Source organism: Elaeis guineensis, chromosome 9 (assembly GCF_000442705.2).
Source record: "Elaeis guineensis isolate ETL-2024a chromosome 9, EG11, whole genome shotgun sequence".
NCBI lineage: Eukaryota > Viridiplantae > Streptophyta > Magnoliopsida > Arecales > Arecaceae > Elaeis > Elaeis guineensis.
The window spans coordinates 96,293,981-96,317,177 of NC_026001.2; the positions used below are offsets into that span (position 1 = coordinate 96,293,981).

General features: G+C 35.5%; 1 protein-coding gene across 1 annotated transcript; it reads left to right on the forward strand.

Annotated features, from left to right (window-relative positions):
* The first annotated feature begins 8,859 nt into the window (after nucleotides 1-8,859).
* LOC105051109 (uncharacterized) lies at nucleotides 8,860-22,781 on the forward strand. Its single transcript, XM_010931405.4, is given in 10 exon segments — nucleotides 8,860-11,791; nucleotides 12,322-12,639; nucleotides 12,764-12,900; nucleotides 14,887-15,000; nucleotides 15,106-15,174; nucleotides 16,751-16,892; nucleotides 18,618-18,778; nucleotides 18,860-18,989; nucleotides 21,111-21,568; nucleotides 21,570-22,781. Coding segments are annotated over 10 exon segments (2,373 nt in total). The 5' UTR covers nucleotides 8,860-11,770; the 3' UTR covers nucleotides 22,393-22,781.
* Nucleotides 22,782-23,197: the final 416 nt, after the last annotated feature.

Here is a 23,197-nt window from a genome sequence, read left to right on the forward strand (position 1 = left end):
AAGGTTTAATGTTTGAGAGTAAAGATGATGTAAGGAGAGCTGTTGATCTTTATCACATTATGAAGCATCGAACATACAATGTAGTTCAGTCGCATTCGAAATTATGGTCCGTACGATGCGCATCATCAGATAATGTTCAGTATTGTAAATGGAGGCTTCGTGCTGCATTGTTGAAAAAATATGGATATTTTCAAATCACAAAATATGAGGGTCCTCACACTTGTTTGTTTACGGGATTGAGTCGAGACCACAAACATGTCAGTGGAAAGATGATTAGCACATTAGTCCGACATATTGTTGAGAAAGATCCCGGTGTTAAAGTTGAAGCTATAGTGGCAGCCGTTAATGATCAATTTCAATATACAGTATCATACAGGAAAGCATGGTGTGGAAAGCATAAGGCATTGGTTGATATTTATGGAGAATGGGAGCCATCTTATGCTAAATTACCTTATTATATGGCTGCACTTCAATATGCAAATCCTGGTACAGTTGTTTCATGGAATTTTTTTCAAGCTGTGAATTCTAATGTTCGTGTTTTAAATTATATTTTTTGGGCTTTCGAACCATCTATTCAGGGTTTTATGCACTGCCGTCCTGTAATTAGCATTGATGGCACGCACTTGTATGGAAAATTTAAAGGTAAGATGTTAATTGCAACAGGCATTGATGCAGAGAATGGGATATTTCCATTAGCATATGCAATTGTCGATGAGGAAACGACTGCAAGTTGGAGTTGGTTTCTTTTCCAGCTCAGAACACATATCGTTAAAGATAGAAATGGAATATGCTTAATTTCTGACAGGCATCCAGGTATATTAAATGCCATCGCAGATGAGTCTATTGGATGGAGTCCACCACGTGCTTATCATCGATACTGTTTAAGACATATCTGCAGTAATTTCAACACTCATTTTAAAAATGTTCAGCTGAAAAGAGCAGTATGGCAAGCAGGAAGTGCTCATCAAGTTCGTAAATTCAATTTTATCATGGGTAGGATTAGAACAGTGAATGAAGAAGCTTGGAGCTGGTTGTCCGAGATAGAAAAAGAGAAGTGGACATTGGCACATGATGATGGCCTACGCTATGGTATTTTAACTACAAATTTGTTGGAGGTTTTTAACAGTGTTTTACGAGGAGCTAGAAATGTGCCAATTACAGCTTGTGTTCAACTGACATTTTATCGTCTTGTCAAATATTTCAATACGAGGCATGCTCAAGCCTTGAGATATGTAGAGGAGAATCAAAATAATCTTTTTACTCCTCATGTTGTAATTAAAATTGCTGAAGATCAAGTTAAGGCTAACCAGCACCAAGTAACAGCATTCAACCTTCAAAGAGGTATATATGAAGTGCTTACGAGAAGAGCAAGCGGAGGATTACGAGGTGGAGGAAATTCTCATACTGTTACATTAGCTGAAAGAAAATTTCTTGTGGAAAGTGGAGCACGTACAAATATCCATGTTCACATGTTTTAGCTGTGTGTCAAGAAATTGCTGTACATTTTAGTGCTTTTGTGGATGATGCATATACAATTACAGCATACATGAATGCTTGGAGTGGTAATTTCAATCCACTACCACATGAAGATTACTGGATGCATACACGTATGTTCAAATGTATGCCTGATCATCATCGTTTGAGACCGAAGCAGAAAGGTAGACCAAAGTCAACGAGACTACGAAATGAGATGGATGATAGGCAAATAAGAAATAAGAACCACTGTGGTATTTGTAGGGAACAGGGTCATGATCGTCGTCGCTGTCCGAGGATATTTCAACATACTTCAACTTCAAGCAGTGGAAGAAATTGAAAGCTTCGATAATTTATTGTTGTCATTGTTTTATGAATTACTGTGGGATTGTATTTGAATTTTCGTGTTTAATATGTTGGGATGAACTGAATTTTGTGTTTAAGTTGTATTGTGTGATAATATTGTATTTAAAAAAAAATTTAAAATATATTGTCTTATTTTTTTTAATACATTTGTGATAAAATTGCTTGAGACAGCGTATTATGGCTTATGATCCACGATATCCCGATCCCCGAGACGGCAGCATTCTTACATTGCAGGAGCACCATCGATCACAGACTATTTTAGATGGCGGCGTAAGCACTACAATCTTATTTACTCTTTAAAATTTTATTTTAAAAATCATGTACGTTATCTAATTATTATATTTTATTGCAGGAGTCCAGACATCTTCGTCTACGACGATCCGATGCAGATTTCTGGAGGATAAAGGACATCCCAGATAGAGTGTTAGATTATTTACGATATCTGGGATTTTATGGAGTATATCGGATCGGTCGTATACAGATGGACGTTGGTCTTATTACTGCTTTGCTTGAGAGATGGCGTCCAGAGACACACACATTTCATCTTCCATTTGGTGAGGCGACCATCAGTTTACAGGATGTCAGCATCCTTACTGGACTACCAGTTGATGGAGATCCAGTTACCGGAGTTGATCCCACACTTACCATTCCGGTGTGGCAGGCTTTGTGCTTGCGATTGTTAGGGTTTGAGCCCGACGTACATTTTTTCGATCATTCACGACTCAGGATTGAGTGTTTGGATGATCGTTATCGTCATTTTCATATTGCGGATGATGCACCAGAGGAGATGGTGCAGCAGTATGTTAGGGGTCAGGTGCTGCGATTGTTAGGTGGTGTCCTGTTACCTGATACTTCATCGAATAAGATGAAGTTGATATTTTTGCCATTATTAGAGGATTTAGACTTCGCTCGTCGACTCAGTTGGGGCAGTGCAGTACTAGCTTGTCTATACCGAGCTATGTGTCGGGGTTCCTATGCTGATCAGAGCGAGATTGGCAGTTATCTTGTATTATTACAGGTACGTGAATTAAAATTTTTAATTTTTAATATTTAATTATATTTTACATTCGATATATCATTTATTTAATTTTTAAATTTTGCAGATTTGGGTATGGGAGCGTATGCCGACTATCAGTCCATTACGACGACAGTTGCTCGAGATGCCATCAGAGCAGCAGGATCCTGATGTTCCATTCAAACTAGACGGACCATTAGGATACAGGTATCGAAATATTTTTTTTTTATTTAAATTTTATTATTTTAAATTTATTTAATATTAGTACATTGTGAAACAGATGGAACGTTGCATTCAACGTTCATCACGTATTGACAAGAGTGGCACGGGTTTATAGGTGCCAGTTGGATACATTAGTTGATACATCTCGACGGGTAAATTTAGAATTTTTTATAAATATCAATTTACAGTATTCATAATCTATTATAATTTTTTATTAATTTTTTTTATTTTAACTATATTATATCAGTTTTTGTGGGAGCCATATACAGATGGGATATTGGCTATACTGCCGCAGATGTGTACAGTTGGACACGACATATGGACTGCTAGGGTGCCACTTATTTGTTTTGATGTGGTAGAGTGGCATCTTCCCGATCGTGTCCTACGGCAGTTTGGTCAGACTCAGGGCATCCCAGAGCAGTTTGATACCAGCCAGGGACTTCATCGTATTGATCGACGAGGGAGAGCTCGTATCGACTGGCATATCAGACATGCACAGTACATCGATATTTGGGATGCACGTCGAGATCACATTGTTCATGGTGATCCTATTTTGAGAGGCCGTTCATATATTGATGACTACATGGCTTGGTTTTTTAGCATTACGGTGCGAGTCATTGGACAGTCTCAGTATGCAGTTTCTGGATACGAGGGCGAGAGTTCTACTGTACGTCTTTTGGTAAGATTATGAAAAGATGTTCATGTTATTTGTGTTATATTTTTGTTTTATATTGTACACTATACTGATTGTTTTATACTAACTATTCTATTTTTATTTTATAGACTGATTCTATGTCGGATCTCGTGTTGGACACTCATCGTGCTTTATCTACGACAGATGAGGATGAGCGGATTCAGATACTGCGGGAGATGGAGAGAACAGGTTTCGGAACATTGGTGGTGATTGGTGTTGATCCACATACCTGTGCGCCTTGGTATGGAGCAGTTCGGGCGCCAGATATGAGTTATACGCCGTCACCATATGCTTCACATATGCCATCATCGCATATTCTGCATATGTCATCATTTGATGCTGCACAGATGTCACCGTCTTTTCATCCACAGATGGCAGCATCTTCTTCTTCCTACATCCCCCAGATGCCATCATCGGGTACCAGTTGGCCACATGAGTATGATACTTTTTTTTCAGGTCCATCCGTATATCCAGATGAGAGAGTTGAACGGGTCTCTCAGTCCGTAGATGATCCAACAGCATCAGTTATTCCTGAGCAGCATGATCAGCAGATCTCCTCCACTGATATAGGAGAGGAGCCATCACAGCAGGAGCAGCCGGCGAGGATCTTCCTGAGAAGGTCCAAGCGACCACGGGCGCCGCGACGTCCTTGTGGGACTTAGTCTTTGTTGTATTTGTATTTAGTATTTTTATATTTTTGTTGTACTTTTTTTTTGTACGTTTGACATTTTTATTCTATTGAATAATATTAAATATTGATTTTATTTTATATTATTTAATTTTAAATGATTAGATATTATGATTGGTGCATATGGATACATATATTCGAACGTGTCTCAGAACATTAGGAGAGAAAATGTTATGCTGAAAGGATTATAAAAATTATAACGTAAATAATAATATATCAAATGTTGGTCTTTGAATTGAACTTTAGAAAAAAAAAATATTTTTTTAAGTAAAGGAAAGGAATACGTAATAGAATGCTAAAAAGATAAAAATGGAAGAAAACTGAAATTATAATTTTAAATGATAAAATTTTTAAAATAAATTTTAAAATAAATATTATAAAAAAATAATAAAATAATAATAAAATAAGATTTATAATTATAAATTTTAAAAAAATTTAATTTTAATTTAAATTAAAAATTATCATTTAAATTATTATTTTTATTATTTAATTTAATTTATTTATTAAAAGATTACAAATAGATAAGTAAAGAAATTAAAAAAAAAAAAAAAAAAAAAGAGAAAACACCATTCTCTCCCCTCCCCAAATCTTTTTTTCCCCTCCTTCTTCCTTCTCCCTTCTCCTTCTCCCTTCTCCCTTCTCGATCTTCTCCTTCTTCCTTTACAAATTTAAGTAAAGGAAAAGAATACGTAATATATCATAAAAATAGAAGAAAACTAAAATTATATTTTTAAATTATAAAAATTATAAATTAAATTAAAAAAATATATCATAAAAATAGTAAATAAAAGAAAAAAATAGTAATAAAATAGAAATTATAATTTAAAATAAAAAATTAACTTTAATTTAAATTAAAAATTATCATTCAAATACGTAAAGGCTAGAGAGAGAGGAAGAGAGAGAGAGAGAGAGGAAGAGAGAGAGGAGGGGGTCGGGGGCCACCGTCGGGAGCGGGACCCCTCCGTCGGGGCGCGCAGCCCGCCGTCTGTGGCCGGCGGCCACGGAGAAGGGAGAGAGAGAGGAAGAGAGAGAGGAGGGGGCCGAGGGCCACCGCTGGGACGCGCGGCCCGCCGCCGGCATGAGAAAAAGAGAGAGAGGGGAAGAGGGAGAGAGAAAGAGGAAGAGGGAGAGAGAGGGGGGAAGAGCTCACCACCGCCGAGACCTCCCCGCCGTGCCGTCGGAGAGACGCCGGAGAAGATCGAGAAGGGAGAAGGGAGAAGGGAGAAGGAGAAGAGGGAGAAGGAGGGGAGAAGGCAGAAGGAGGGGAAAAGGGTTTGGGGAGGGGAAAACGCCATTCTCTATGGCGTTTTCTCCTTTTTTTTTAATTTTTTTAATTATGTATTTGTAATATTTTAATAAATAAATTAAATTAAATAATCAAAATAATAATTTAAATGATAATTTTTAATTTAAATTAAAATTAAATTTCTTTAAAATTTATAATTATAATTTCTATTTTATTATTATTTTTTTATTTTTTATGATACTTTTCTTTATTTATTTTAAAATAGTTATCATTTGAAATTATAATTTCATTTTTCTTCCATTTTTTTCTTTTTAGCATTCTATTACGTATTCTTTTCCTTTAATTAAAAAAATATTATTTTTTCTAAAGTTCAATTTACAAAATTTTTTTCCACATTTTTTCTCATTTTTTAACTTTACACTGTATTTATTTTTTGATCAAAATTTAATTCAAATTAAATTTTCCTCCCATTTTTTTCCTTTATTTAAAATATTTTTTAAATAATAATATTTAAATTAATTTAGTTATTTAAAATATTATTTTTAATTTCAATTATAATTTTAATTCTTATTTCTTAAAATTAAAAATTATAAACTTTGTTCTTCAATTACAATTACAATTGCTATTTTTTTTCAATTCTTTATCTTTTTTTAAATTTTTTTAGGTCATTTTTAAATTTTATTTGAAAATTTTTTTAATTAAATTAATTTTATTTTTATAAAATATATTTAAAAAATATTTTTATTTCAATTAAACATTAATTTTTTTTTTAATTTTTAATTTACAATTCTTATTTTTTGTGACTTTTTAAAAATTTTCACTTTTTAACTTTTTAACTTTTCCTCATTTTTTTTAACTTTTTAATGTCTTTCTTTTTTTATCAAAATTTAATTCAAATTTAATTTTTTTAAGTCACATTTATAAAATACCCTAAAAAAGAAATTGTAATTACTTTAATTTAATTTTATTTTTTTATGATATATTTTTTCTAATCTAATTTATAATTTTTATAATTTTAAATTTTAATTTTAGTTTTTTTTCATTTTTATCTTTTTGATATTCTATTATGTATTTTTTTCTTTTATTTATAATATTTTTTAAAAAATTATATTTAAATTAATTTAGTTATTTAAAATATAATTTTTAATTTTATTTACAATTTTAATTCTTATTTCTTAAAATTAAAAATTATAAAGTTTGTTATTCAATTACAATTATAATTTCTATTTTTTTTTCAATTCTTTATATTTTTATAAAACTTTTTTAGCCTATTTTTCAATTTTTTTTGAATCTTTTTTAAATTAATTATTTTTAATTTGAGAAAGTAATTTTAAATAATATTATAATTTCAATTAATCTTTAAAATTTTATTTCTTTTAATTTTTACATTATAATTCTTTTTTTTTGATTTTTTAAAAATTTTAAAATTTATAATTTTCTTAAAAATTTTTAAGACAAGTATTCGAATGATGTTTTTCAATTAAATTTCAAATTTTTATTTCTTTCATATTTCTTTCTCTTTTTTTTTATTTTCTATGATAATTTTTTTTAATTTTTAAGATTTTTTTTGACATCTTTTAAAAAAAATTTGAAATAAAAAATCTAAATTAATTTTTTTAATGAATTACAAATTCAAATCTTTATATTTTAAAATTTAATCAAAATTAAAATTTTAATTTATTTATTAATTTCAAACTTTAAAAAAAAAATTTACCATTATTTCACAATTTTTTCCCTTTTTTTTTGTGAAAAAATTTAAAAATACCATTTTGAATGGCGTTTTTAAAAACGCCATTCAAAATGGTGTTTTTAAAGACGCCATTTGGAATGGCGTTTCTTCTTTTTTTTTTTTTTTTGGGATGATGCCACCGTGGAAATGGGGGGTGACGTGGAAGGGGAAAAAACGCCATTCAAAATGGCGTTTTTTCCTTTTGCATTAGTTTGGTAAATAAGTTTCGTTTTGATATATTTTGATAAATAATTTTTTTTTTGTATTATTTTGAAAAGAGCTCCATGAAATGGGTTCCTAAGAGAAAGGAACGAATGGAGAATCTGCAGGATGCAATACCGTATAATTTTCAGATTCATAGAAATCATTATCTTATTAGGTAGAATTTTAATATCATTAAGATAAATAGATCCTTATTTTAACAGCATTGATTGTGTTTTTTCCTCCCTTTTCTCCCCTTTTGGGTGAGGATTTTGGAATCAAAAAATATTCTCCCAGCCTAAATAAACCTAACGGTATTGTCCTAAAAAAAGAAAAAAAAAAAGGACATGAAAATATGGTATGTTACACTCCAGTCTTTTTTACTATAATTCAACCATTGGTTGCTCAAAACGTTTCCTTACCTTTTAGCTCCTGGCTCATATAAATTTTGAATAAATCTCAAAATTTATACATACTTGTACGCCTTGTCCGAAAAAGGTTACAAATATATAACTATATTTGTAAGTCTTGGTCGTGTGGTTGACCATCTCCATCTCAAGTCAATGTTTTAAGCTTTTAAAAGAGAAGCGTCATGACAGCCTACCACGTGCGCCATCAATCCAGCTATCAATTGAAAACCCGCCAATCGGACGGCTCAGGGCCATCCCATCACGCTAGGATTATTCGTTATCGTGATCCCTAGTTCTAATCGTACTCCCATATTAGTGTACGAAAATGATAACTTGCAAGGACGCTCATAGACATTACCATGCGCGATCCACTGAACGCATTAAGATGACCCAGCGGCAACTTGGACGGCAGATAATGGTCGCATAAGATCTGTGTGCGCTCATCCAGGAGATGGCAGCCTCGCGGTCGGCGTCGCGGAGGTGGATCCCACATCTGATCCTCATGGAAGCGGGGCGTCGAACACTGTCCGGATCGTCTGCAGCCAGAATTATAAAATAAAGCTAAAATTCATAAACGTGGCAAGTTTTGATTGGCTTTCCGGGTATGGCCCACACCCGATTCGCAATGGTGCAGAGCCGCGCTGCGCCGCGCCATGTCCGAGCCCGACGAGTTAACGGTTCCGAGAGAAGTCTCTCTCTTTCTCTCTCTCTCTCTCTCAATCCCCTCCTCGAAAAGAAACCCTATCCACTGTTCCTTTGCCCCTCCCCCTTCTGGTCTCGCGATGCGAAAGGTATCATTCCTTTCCCAATCCGATTAGGTTTTCTCTTCCACCCTGTCGGTTCTCTTGATTTTTAGGGTATTCTTTTCGTTTCTCGTTGGCTATGTGGGGTTTTCCTCCGGGAGGACCTCTTTATTGTTTGTCCTTGATTGATTGGATTTCGATTCGTATGCTCAATCTTCTTGCAAGAACTTGTTGATTTGATGGTTTTGGTGTGAAATTCGCCCCCAAGTTCTGATTTTGGTACTGCTATTGTTCTAGTCGATTTCTTTTTTTTTTTTTTTTTTGGCGAGAAATTTCTTTATATAGATTAAATAGAATATTATAAGTTTCTTTATGATTTTTTGTTCTATCAAATATGTTTCTGTTTTTTTTTTTTTTTTTTTTAATATCATTTTCCCCTTCAATTGGTAGGTTTCTTGTTGTGTGCAGTGAACTGGGATTGATGGATAATAGGGAGATGTTAATTTTTTTGGTATTCTTTTTCTTTATGCTGCATTGCGTTGTAGCCTTTATTTCTTGTACTTTTGCTGTTGCCTTGTTAAGATGGGATTGGAATAAGTCGGTAGATGTGTATTTTGTTCCACTAAATAAGTAACCCGTTTATTCTTAATTATTTTAATGAATTTCTCTGGGCCCTGCCTGATGTTCTCCTAAAAAAAAAAAAAAAAGCAGTGCTTCTACTTAGTAGTTTGGATTTTTTTTCTTTTCCATCAGATTGTGGCAAAAGTAGTGCCTTTTATGCTGAGATTTAACTAGTGAAGTTGAAAAAGTGTTTCCATCATTATTTGTTGGCACTTTAAAGTTGACTCCTAAGACATGTTTTTTTTTTTTGAGCCACTAAAGTCTTGTATCATGCCTTTTTCCGATGATTTATACTTCTGTTATGATAAAATAATGGTTGCATCCTACTGAAGTGTTAAGGTGCATAGCATAAATTTTTCCTAATTGAGGGGGATCTTGCATTGTTCAGAAATGTAAATGTTGGTTTGCTCACCAGATTCTCTATGCATTTTCTCTAGCTCTGAGTGTAAGACATGCATTATCTCCCATAGGCAAAAGTACTCATGCAGACATTATAAGATGATATTGTGACTTATAATGCTCTCTGGTTATTGGTAAATTAACCTAAGAACTTTATCCAGGCTGGTTGGAAGTGACTCGTAACAGCTTCTTACTTTTTTAGACACCATTTAGGGATCCTTAGTTTCAGCGGTGTGATTTCAACACTTTTGTACTTTAAAGAAGATGAATGTGTCTCTTTAGAAACCTTCCAAACTGGACTCCTAGGTCTGCACATTGAACTGTCTGATCTACAGTAAAATTTGTTCGGGCTTTGTCTTGACCAAAGCCCCAGCTTGTTCATGTCAGGTGTCCCCAGATCTCAAGCTGAAGCCAGTTTGCTCCATGTATTGGGTTGGGAAGGCTACCTTTAGTTCTGGACATCATCGCAAAGTTACAGTTGTTATCCTTTTGGTGCATGGAATGGCCATGACGATATGACTGCACAAGAAGAGTAGGTTTGATTATGAGGTGCAAAGAATAGATATTGGAGTAATTTCTTTCTAATTAAGGTTTGTAAGAAGACTGCTGCGGACTTAGATCAGTGGGTGACAAAGAGATGCCGTTGTCTGGAAGTTTTGTTGGGGAATTATATTAGGTCTTATAACAGTTGCTTGGATCACTGATTCTTACCATTGTCTACACTTCTTCACTTAGTTTAAAGTTTCTGCAGCAGAATCATCTTATGGAAGATCCATATTGAACCCACCATTCCAAACATGCAAGCTTACTTATCTATTGTGGGCATCTGGACTTGAAATAGCTTGCAAAATGTCATATGCCATTTTCATTATCCTTTCGAGGATAAGTGTTGAGGTAACGTGGATGTAATGAGAAAATGCTTAAGTGATCTAATTGTTTGCATAAGTCAGAATTTTTTCATGAGGGTTTTCTAGAGATTTTACTGTTTGTTTCTATTGATGTCTAATGGTTCTTAGATTTAATTCTGAAGCCTGTAAGGCATTCTCATAAACTTTTTCCTACAAATCTACTTATAGTCTAACTTCTTGCACATAAAGATGGAATTTGTTGTATCAAAAAATTGTCCAGGAAGTTGCATTTTCAGTTGGAGTTATTCTAGTTAAGGGAACTGTCTTTTTCTGATTTTTTTAATGCCTCCATTTACGAGCAACATTTAATGGAAACTTTGAAGGTGTGAATTTATGTGAAAAATGTGAGGTGTAGAAAATTTTGCTTGGGGCATGATGTTTCTGTATGAGTTCTTTTCTCTGTAATTCCTTTCCCTTATATGCTCTTGATACCCAGGATATTGATACTGACAAAAGCTGATAATCTTTTTTACTATTCACAAGTTATTGCCGTTTTCACTGACCATCTTAGTGGATTTGCTCTTGCCATGCTGCCCCTTCTGGTTTTGTTGATTTTGTTGTGGTTGCTGTGAGATATGCCATTTATTTACACAGATTGTGCATCTTGATAGGCTTCCTTTTGTGCTGTAAGTGCAAGTCTTTGTTCTGTTTGTTCTTGCTGATTGCAAAGGCCGACTTTCTTGGGGTTGGTGGCTGGGCATTGGCTGATGCCTTCCTTTTTGGATTTTTGTGTTTCTCATAGTTTTATGCTACCTCTTGTCTTTACTGACTGCAGATCCTTTCGTTCTTGATATTGCTTTTTGGGCATTGGGTGATGCTTTCTTCTTTGGTTTTATGTTTCTGATACTCTTTTTTGTGCCTCTTCAGTTACGTTATTTTTAGCCCATTTTCCTCCAACTACTTTATTCTTTCCTGTTTGGCATGTGATCTTTTAGTTGCAGCTAAAGGTGCTGTATCAATCAAAGGAATGATAGTCAATAACCATTCTATGGAGAAACTGTCACCTCTTTCTGCATCTCTGCTACATCGCTTTGGCATCTAACCAACAAAGAGAAATGGCACGGTGCCACAGAAAAGTAATTGAAGATGTTTAAACTATTGATTAATTGTTCATAACATGTTTTCAATCAGGGTATATGGATGTTGGTTTTTGATTATTTTTTTAGGAATTATTGTTCATTTTGGTTGCTTATATGAAGAGTTTTACACAAACAAAATCAGAATAGGCCATTGAAAAATTAGTTTCTTATAAAGTCTTGAGATAGACTCCAGATTTACTTTCTTAGTTCCAAATCATCACAAACTCTATGCTTTTTTTTTATTTTGTTCCAATAAAGTAAATATCCATGTACTTATGTTCATTTGTTCTGTATGCATAATGATAAATAGAAAATTAAATAGCTCTTGTGGTGGATTGATATAGTTTGATACTTTGATGTAGCTGGACTCCCTCAATAATGCTCCAATGTTATGTTAAAATAATCAGAATGATTTAGCATAAGCATTGTATCAAGGTACTTTGTAACCATATTAATGAAGAATATGTTTGGGTAGAGATCAAGGATGCACACAAACTGAAACAAATTGTTGGTGCGATTGTATTCAGATGACCTGCAGAATGGCAGCTGGTCAACAAAAAAAGCGGCTAGCAAGTTCTAACCTGCACGAACAATGCCGAGGAAAGAAGAAGAAAATGCTGGACTCATCTGATTACTTGTTGAATCTGAGATCACATGTTGATCTGGAGTGGGATGATGGTCTGAAGAGAGCTGTGGCAAAGAGGGAACAAATTGGGATAACATGGATGGACATGGCACCTTTTGTTGATTCAATTCCCAAGTCTCATTCAGGTCTAGCTGATGTTATATCTGTTCCTCAAGAAATTTTTTCTTTGGAGAATTTGACTGAGGTGCTTTCGTATGAGGTATGATTGTACTTTTTTTTTAAATATGGGATATCCTTTTGTTTGAATTTGTTCTTTTGGTCTTCATAAAAATCCATTTCAAGATTTGGCAGAGTTTATGAACTTGTTACCAAATTGTTGTCAGGTTTGGGCAACATGTCTGTCAGAGTCAGAGAGAAAGTTTCTGACTCAGTTTCTTCCTAGTGGGACAGGTGCAGAACAAATAGTTCATTCATTGCTCAAGGGGGAAAACCATCACTTTGGAAATTCTTACCTTAAATGGCAAGTAATACTTATATAATTCTCAAATGTTACTTTCTGTTTTCCTGTGTCTGCCTGATGAGTCATCACTTATTACGGTGATAAATTTAGGGTCCAATATTTGCGGTGTGTCATGTTAATTCACTTAATTGCATACTTCAAGGGGTCTATTTGGGAACATGTTATTATTAACTTTCACTTTATTTATTAATTCAAACTTAATGTTTAAGAAGCTGCAGAAAATTATATGAGAGAAAAAAAAGAATGCAAGAGTGAAATTAATAGAAATTCAAATAAAAGTTCCCCTGGTGACAAGAAAAACCAACATTCAAATCCATATGGTTAAGAAGCAAGTTAAAGCCTTGAACAACTACAAGGGACATCCCAAAGCCAGGAAAGTCTGCATGTGGTACATGTACAAAAATATTTGTCAACTTCTTGCAGTAAGCTGAAAGCTTTGCGGAAATGTTTTGATTATGAAAACTATGGTCACAAGAAATATGTGATATTTTTTTTAATCTTGGGTTGAACTTCTTCTTCTATGATATGCTGAGTTGTGTGCTTGTCGCTTTCCACCTTGATGTTTTCTTTGTTAATTTTTCTTTGATCTCTTTTTCACTTTTCACCTTGATGTTTCCCTTTTTATTTTTCTTTGATTATGGTGTAATGTTGCTTTATTTGTAAAATACATCTCTATTAAGAAGGGATTGGTAAGAGGAGAGATATGTTGTTTCAAAAGCTATGGATGGTTAGTAGGAAGAGATAGGAGGTTAAGTTTCAGGTTGAATATGCAAAATATCAGAAAGACGTAAATTCATGGTTAGATAACAAATTACTGTTGCATGTTGTGAAGATGGCTATATATGCATGTATTGGAATTTTTAGCTTCAGTTCTTAATATCTCAATGCAAGGTTTGCCGAATTAGAACCTGATCCCATGCTGGCCGACTGATAGTATGAGTCAGTATGCCCCTGGATTGAACCGTATTGGGCTTGAACCGACATGGAAACAAGGAAGAATTGGGGAGGAAGGAAGAGAGAGAGAGAGAAGGGGGGAGGGAGGGAGAGAGAGGCTGGAGGAGATGCTGGCAGAGGCCCCCAGAGGGACATGGAGGCCTCTGGGGCTCTGGCAGTCCTCTACGAGAGAAATTGGAGAGAGAGATTGAGCGAGAGGGGGAGAAAAAAATGGAGGGAGGAGAAGGTGATGGGGAGGCTGCTGGAGGCCTGCTGTGGCAATCGGATGGCGGAAATCCACCTACGGCCGTCGCAGGTTCGAAACAGGAGAGGGTCCGTTATTCATCATGTTTTCTTTAAAAATATGATTCACAGTAAACTGGCAATGGGTTTGCCGCCTTTACTGTGAATTGTGTTTTTAAAGAAAACATGATGAATAAGGATGGGTCGCCCTTGTTTCGAACCCATGGTGGCAATGGGTGGATTTCCGCCATCTTCCTCTCTCTCTGTTTCTCTCCTTCCTCCCTTCTCTCTAATCTATTTTGTGGAGGACTGCGGAGCCCCTGAAGCCTTAGCGGGCCACTGTGGCCTTTCCATCTTCTTCCCTCCCCTCCTATCTTTCTCTCTTCCTCTCTTTCCATCTCTTTTGCTTTGCTTTCACTGGTGTTTCGAATCGAATGCCCAAACTGCACCATTGGGTGCCAGTATAGTTTGGCATGCCCTGAACCGCTCGATTCGGGGCAGTATGGTGAACCATGTCTCAGTCCCTATCAAGTCTTATGGGAGAATCTGATATTTCTTTATTTAAGACAATACTTTCTTCCTTTCATGCACAAATTACAGCTGCTGCCATGGCAGGGCATTTGATCTCAACCAAATTATTGTCTCATTTTCTTTTTGTCTTGTGCATAACCCTTTTTTTTCCATATTGCATGCTCTTGCTTATCATTGATAGCCTATTTCCATGAAGGATCTTTTAGTAAGATGCCTTTGATCCTTAATGAAATTGGCCATAAACTGATGTGATTGAACATGGGTGATATATTTTTACAGGTCTTCTTCACTTTGCTCCAGTAGTCTTCATCCAGATGCTGTTCTTCATACAGAGCAGCAATTCAGAGCCAACAGAAGGGCATACTATTGTGAGATAAATAAGTATCATACTGGGTATGTCAAATATGAAAATGTTTTTGGACTTCGTCTTCCTTGCTATTCATGCTAATACTGCTGTTGAAGTAATTATTGTGCTCAATGATATATTTTTGGTGGCAGGATGCTTGAGGTTCTGAAAAAATGGAAGGAGATATGGTTAAGCTGCAAGGATCCAGAAAGGCTGAGGAGGTGGCTCTTTCGACCGAACCCTTGTCCGATTTTTTGTGAATATTTGTGCCTGAAGTAGTCATCAAGATAGTTTGTGGTGTAACAATATCTAATTTCACATTGAAGTTCAAAGAATACTAAAATTTGCGCACATATCATATGCATGTAGAATATTGTGCTTCTAGTACAATTTGTTTGTTGATTAAAAAAATGTGCATGGCACTCTTTTTTTTTTTTTTTTTTTTTTTTGGAGTTACAGTTGTTTTGGCTGCATGATTTACTTCCTTATACTCTTTACCATCTTCAACATAATTTATACAAGCACAGATTTTTCCAATCTGGCATCTCTAACTTTTGAAGTGGGCTTGGTTGATGATTTGTTGGTTTGAATTTCTTGTGAGTGTCAATCTGCTGTTTACTCAGTTTGATCAATACATTTTAAGCCATGATGTTCACTTGCGATATTGCCCCTTTTCATCCTTGTAGCGTGGTTTAACTCAGAAATGGGCAGCTGTATGGAACATATATATTTAGGTTTCCTGTCTCACCTGTATCTCTTGTTTCAAATCATAAAAAGGCTAAATTACTTATATGCACATCCTTTTTATCCCAACAACTAACAAACTTGTGTACCTAATAATATTATTATGCGGTATATTTATGATATAGGATGGTCAAGTTTTGATGAGGTGATCAAAACACTAAGTTTTCTCATAAAATAGTTAACAAAAGAAAATCAGGATCCATAAAGCTGACCTTAATAGTTGGGAAAAAGCTGAATGGTTATGGTTACATTGACTGTAGCATTTTAGAGGAAATGTTGTGAAAGATAAATTTTTATTCTTTTTTTTTATACGATACACTGATAAGATAAATTTCATTTCGGAGAAAATTTGTCATGAGATGTTTTGACTCTAATGTGCATGTGGAGGAGAGAACTTGGAGATGGATTTTTGAGTAGTTAAACTTGATAACATTTCTAGAGAGGAGCCAGCAGGTAATCGAAGGAGGTGAAAGTGGCAATCTTCAAAATGGGAAATGAAATACCTTGGATCAGGTGGCTTTCCTTTTTCTGTGTTTTATAGTCCGCATATTGTGGAAAAGATGCATTAAGGATTTTAGGGGAATTTTTTGTACTGATTCTATTTCCATTGCTCTTGTTCCTATTTTCAGCAATCCTAATTTATGCTTACATGTCTACTAAGAAGATATGATGCAAATGTCAAAATTGATGAAAGGGGAAGATTAGATTGTTATGTTGCTCAGAATTAGCCAAATAATATTTAACTCTTATTTATGCAAGATATTTGTGTATTGTAAAGCTAATGTTCAAACATTGAATTGTTTATGACAGAAAAATATCTGATTGAATTGATCAACCAAAATCAAAATTTGCATACCCAAACACAGCTTTGTCTATATTTTCGCATGCATCTCAATTTATATTTTATACAAAGTTGCTACGATCATTTTGTGACCACGATTAGCTTGTTTTTCTCTTGAGTTTGTTACTATTTAAATGCTTAATTTCTAAGAACTCTTTGCCGGTGCATTGCAATTTTATGGTACCTTTAAGTTGAACTCTTTTGATGTGCAGGGAAGGTTTTACCAAGCACAAGCAATGGAGCTTAACAGCATGTGCAGAAAAGACTAAAGTTCCTAATATAGCCAAGAAAGAAGTCCAACATAAAATCTGCATCCGAAATGGTGATGCTGCTAAATATATGTCATTTATTAAGGTCAGATTACTCCCAATCGTACATGTTGATTAGCTTGTTGTTAATGCAATATATTTTTAGACTTTTAGTCATTTTAGGATTTTTTTTTTCTTTTGGTGTAACTTTAGGTACAACTTTGATAAACTAGGATGTAGGGATTGTTTGAATAGAGGACTGTTGTAATAACCAGGATCTGGGGATTGCTCTACATTGTTAGTAAGTTCAGTCTTATGCATGATGAATAAATTACAGACTTAACAACATTTTCATTCTGGAATTTACACACTCTGGCTCATCTCTTTCAGACAAATATGAACACTGCACCTAAGACTATTGCTCAAAGTTAAATTCAGTTACACTGATAAAATAATAGGTTTAGGATGGAAAATGATTTTTATAAGAAACTCAAATTTGATATGCATGATGCATGTGACTGGAGATGGATGACCTTTAGGTGGAGCCTCACAAGTGCTGCTTTGGAATTTGCTTTTAATAGTAGAATAGATCTTCAGGTAAGTATGAACTTGATTTCAATGAAATGAGTGCATTTTTGTAAAAAATCTTACAATTCCTTTTGTTTCACAACTTCACTTTTCTTTTATGAACACAAAAGCCTGTTTCAGTTAATGGTCCTAAAATACTTTTACAGTACGAGTATGATATATTTACATGTGTGGTTTGAGGATCAAAAATCAAGCCTTGACAATGCTACAGCTTACTGATCATGGGCAATTCTGAAGAACATGATGCTTCCAAGGATGAAAAAAGTTCGTGTCCACCCTCGTTATAGTGCTGTTGCATGTTGGGCCATGATTTAATTCACTTGATATTTTTAGTCCACGATATCTTTTTTGAGATGTTAGGTGACCGTATAAGCCCACGATGCTCATGCTGTAAGCCTGTAACCTTGTTTGCTGTTTTCAATATTTGGGCATAATTGTTTCTGGCAAATTGTAACCTTGTTTGCTTTTTTTTATTTTTAGGGCATAACTATTTCTGGAAAATTCTGAACTTGATTTGAGGTGAAGTCATCACTACGTGATGCACATCCTATAGCTCATAAAAGTGCACCTCTGGAAGCTATGGTTAAGACCTCTGCATTACTTAAAAACCTGGCAAGGGATTTCACCTTTGATTTTTCTTAATGTTATTTTTTTCAGTTTCCAATTTTTCTTGCTTTTTTAGCTTTATGATTGAAAATATATTTCTGCTGGCTAGTTTTGGGCCAAATTGAAACATTTAAGCAGATGTTCAAACATTAGTCTAGGTATTTGGCTGAAAATAGCAGTTCCATTGGTTGTGATGGTAGCATAACCTGTTGATTTTGAAAGTGGCTTACTGCTGATTACATCATTTTAATAGTTGATATTTTGCTGTTATTATTGGTGCTCTGACTTAACAACATATTGGTGTTCATATTAGTCTCAATGTGGATAATAAATTTAATATCTATATGTTTATGAACCTCTAAAGGCTTCATCACACCACAAAGGTGCAGAAGTTATTGGCTTTGGTACTGTTAAAGATCTATAGTGAAATTTCTACCCAAAAGAAAATAAATCTGTAGTAAAATGAGATTTTCTCCTAGTTATTCTTTATAACAAATTGGACTAGAAACAATAAATGGTTCCAGTAAATTTCTCCATATTCTCCTAAATAATATGCCACATCTCAAGAATTAAGAGTTGGATTCTATTTACGCAATTAATTGCTTATGTATATAATTGTTCCCTTTGAACATTTCAGATAAGCAGGACACAGCATCAGCAGGTTAAAAATATAAAGCATTCTGGTGATGGCATTCAATCAAAGTCTCTCAACCGTGTACTGGGTGATATTAAAAGTTTTCATGTACAGCCATTTGAAACATATGAAAAGGAAGAAAAGGAGAAGTTGTGCGACCATTGGTTTGTAACTTTTCACCTAATTGGCAGTCAGTTTATGTATTTGAATTTGAAATTCTGAAAAATTAAGCACTGTTTAAACAGGTTGCTGGTGGCAAAGAAAGATCTCCCAGCAGCTTTTGAGGTCCGTAGAAATAAAAAGTTGCAGAGAGACCAATGGATGAAATCATTGGAACAAGAACTCATGGAGAATAAGAAACTAATAATGGATAAGGTATACCTTAGCCCCCCTATCATATAATAAAAACTTCGAGTTATAAAGCAAATAAGCTTTTCTGGACATTTCATGTTAGTTGCAGTGCGACCTTTCTTTCATCAATTAATTTCTAGTGCTCCATTTCACCATGAAGGTCTGCCCTGAATTAGTATGTATGTATATGTGTGTGTTGCTTATGACTGACATGTACAATATCACATACATAGTTATTAGTAGAAGGAATGTTAGACATTTGCAGGGCATATCACATGATAATAGAGATGCATATGCACAATATGTTTTGCATAAGATGTAAAATAATTTATTTTAGTAAGTTTTGCATATGACCCTACATGGGTTTGACTTGGTGAATGATCTCATATATTACTTATATTCTGTCGCAAATGAAAGTTCACAGATGCACTATAGATATAATTTGCATTTCCTCTTGCCTTTATATGCTTGCTCTACCAGCATACCGCCTGTTTATTGACCATGACCTATTATCTCAACCCATTATCTGGATATATTGTAATTTCAAGCAGTTCTTGAAGACTTGAATGCGCAGACCTTGCATTTATGCCTGGAAACACATTTTTCATGTTTCTTCCCATCATGACTTGCATGCCTGTGAAACCAAAATTTTCATATCCTTTCTCATAGCTTCCATCTCTGTCCATAGTCTTTCTGTTTCTTCTGACACATCACCCCACATACCACGATCCTTGTTGATATTTGATGCCTCTCTTTACATGCACTTATTATCTAAATTTATGTTCCATCACTTCATACTCTACTGCTTTCTTCAAAAGGGAAATGCTATGCATCCTCCAAAAGCTCCCAAAAGGCTGTAAACCATTGTATTTTAGGGACTGCAAAGGGAAAGGTCGGCATTTCTGGCCCAAATGAACATCAAACTGGGTTTACACATGTTCTGGGAAGTTCTTGGGGGAACTAGCAAAAACCTATTAAGTCTTTTTCCATTACTTTATTTTTTCCTAGTTTATCAGACCACTGTCTCAGCTTTCATATCTCCTCCATGCAAATTGTACGTGTCTCGACCTATATTAATCTTTTGGACTTGCAGTCCCGTACACCATTGCCAGCCTTATTGCCACACTAACATTGAGCCAAAGGAGCACCGAGATGGAGTGATCTCATAGCCTTGTCGTGATATGCACTTGGTTGATAAATGCTTTGTTGATTGATGACTTCAATTTTTTTTTGGATGGACAGAAGAGGCCCTCCCAGATTTATTTGACTGTAAGAAAATAGTTACAGGGGACCTTACCTATCGGTAAGGCAGGGAAAGAGGACTACTTACAAGGACCAACCCAAAAGTGATAAGAAATCACCCCACCCTAATCTTCTAAGACTTTTGACACGCTCTCATACTTCAACAAGAGACAACATCCTCTTACTATTTCAAAGCACAGACCATACTTTGAATAGGGAGATGCTCTCAGGACACCTGGGGAAGAAGAACTATTTCTTTAGGAAATCTGATCATTAGTGTCCATCTAACTGGTCTGGCAGACTGCTATTTTCAGCTGATTGCGGGGCAGCTTGATGACTTCATGAATATCAGGTCTAAATCAGCAGTTGCTTGTTGCAATTGTATGAGTCTATGAGATTTTTATTTTAATGTAATTATATAATTCAATGAGAACATCCTTGGTAAAGAGAATTTCAGCTCATTCTGCTGATATAATTTGAGCTACATTCCCCTTAGAGATACGAAAAAAAATTAGTCATATGCTGGGCCAGTGATGGAAAAAGGAAATGCAAAATATTCGAGTTGATGACCTTGGTAATACTGGATGAACTTGTTTTTCTCTTTTTTCTTTTGGGAGGAGGGTGATGAAAACTTGTAGTAGCTTGTTGATTGCAGTTTCTTTATTCCTTTGCTCTTCATGACATGGTGGTTTCTACTTGCTGATTTACTGCTGTGAATGGGACCACATGCATTTTGTTCCTTGTTTTCTACTCTTTTCTGTTCCTGTTTTTATCTTTGTCTGCATCTTCTTTTATGTAATCTTCCTTTCGCCTTTAGTCAAGTTCTTTGAGGTTTTGATCAAATGAAAAAGAATGTACAAGAAGGCCTCTGATGCTAATCATTGGTTCTGTTTGATTGGTCAGGATGAGAAGACTGAAAATCTGGAGACCTCAACTCAAGAATTGGTAGAAAATGGTGATTATGAACATCAAGCCAGCCCATATGTGGCAGATCAAGATGATGCTGATTCCCCACATAATTCCACACATGATCATCATCTGGAACGTCTTCCTTCGCTCAACAGTCATCTGAAGCCAAGCACAATAGAGCCTAGCCCAATTGCTCTGAATAAAGAAGCAGAGGGACATGATATATTAGAACCTACAGAAAATTCCCCACCTCTTTCGCAGTCGTTAGAAAAACAGAATCCTTCTGATGATGATGTTACACAACCAAAGGCTTCTTGTTCATCTGCTAAAGACTTGTGGCCGACAGAAAGCATTCATGATCCTTACTACACTACTCCAGAGAACCATGCATGCACATCTGCTGGTGAATTATCTCTTAGGCAACCCCAGCTCACTGAAGAATGCACAACTGATGATTGATTTAGAGAGAAACATAATAGAGCCAGAAGCTGGAGCCCCTGTTGCCTCAACCTTTCATGTGGACAGTGGGGCATCGCTCTTCTGCTCTTATGCAAACCAAGACCACAATGAGCTGCTTCCCAACTTTTCAAAGGGACCAGGAATGCTATCATCTTATCCACATGATCAAATGAATGGCGTGAAACAACCTGGTTTGCAATTTTTAATGGCCAATGACAGCCTGCCAGATCCTGGTCACTTCTCCCACCAATTCCATGAGCAACAACAGCTTCTGGGGCGGAGGCAGGCCGGAGAAAAAGAGCTTTATGTGAATCAGATGATGAACAAAAATGTCTACTGCGAGGGCAGATATCCAAGCCAAGGGCACTTTTCACCAGTTGATCAGCAGAGTTTTTCTGCCCTCCAATCCTCTGTAAATGGTGGATCCATAGGCTACAATTGGTTTCCTGGTGAGCATCAAGCTTATAATAATTGGTCTGGAGTTGAGTCTTCAAGCAGCCGAGGTCAGTGCTTGGTTGATGGTAGCAATGCAGATGGAAGCCTCTTTAGTGTTTTCTCTAACAAGATGTCATCATGCCCTCCTTATGACAATGCAAACTCGGAACCATATATCCAAGAAAGGAACTACTCGAGTGGGGGTGTTCCTACAGCTGGAAATATTTATGGGTATGCGCATCATCAACTTGACAATTCAGGCAGTGAAGAAGCAGCCACAGCTCCTTCCATGAACAATGTGTCATGGATGAACTTCCCACGTCAGAATCCTGGCCTGCATGATCCTATGGGAAAACCTTTTCTAAGGCCTTGGAACCGGTAGCACCTTTGGCAATATTGCACGATATTAGGCCACTTTTTAAGTCAATTATCGCTGAGTCAGGAAGAAGCTTAAGTGCAGAAAGCAAGAGGGTGGCTTCCCAGGTCAGTTAACTTGTAGCTCTGGATGGGGATTGCTACTTGGTAAGCTGAATGACAAACATGAAATTTGATGTTTTGTACATATAAATTTATACCATGTATATATGGGATAGGAGGGGCTTTAAGATGCCTAGGTTTAATATATGTTTTGTTTAATCGGTAATTTTGATAGTTTGATTCGACTTTTTTGATTTTCCATTGTTGAAGGGCATATTTCATGTTTAGGGGGGGTGAATTCCTCTGCACAATAAAAAAATTGATTCATATACTTGGTTAAAAACCTTTTGTTCATTCTGTTTTCTTTGGATTAGCTTGAGTCTCTTGCTTTAAACATGTTAGACACAGTTTGCAGCAGCGCCGGCATTCTCCTTTTTGTGGAGGCTTATTCATATATGTTGATTGAAACTTTAAGCTCATGTACCTGCAAATCTGGGACAGGGTCCATTTTCTAACAAGAGCTATACAGCCCTTGCACCATTGATAGCACATTCATCAAATGTATGTATGCATGTTGAGGGTTTTTGCTCGATCGACCTAGAGATTGGACTGAAACTGTGCTGAGGCGCTGGTTTATGACCTAAATCCAGTCACAATCGCAATGAGATGGAGTTCTTCAGGAGAGATTGGGTAAAACTGGAATGGAGTAAAATGGCAAGCAGATTAGCATTGAACTGCTGACCATTCATTATCTCACTCATCTGTGATGT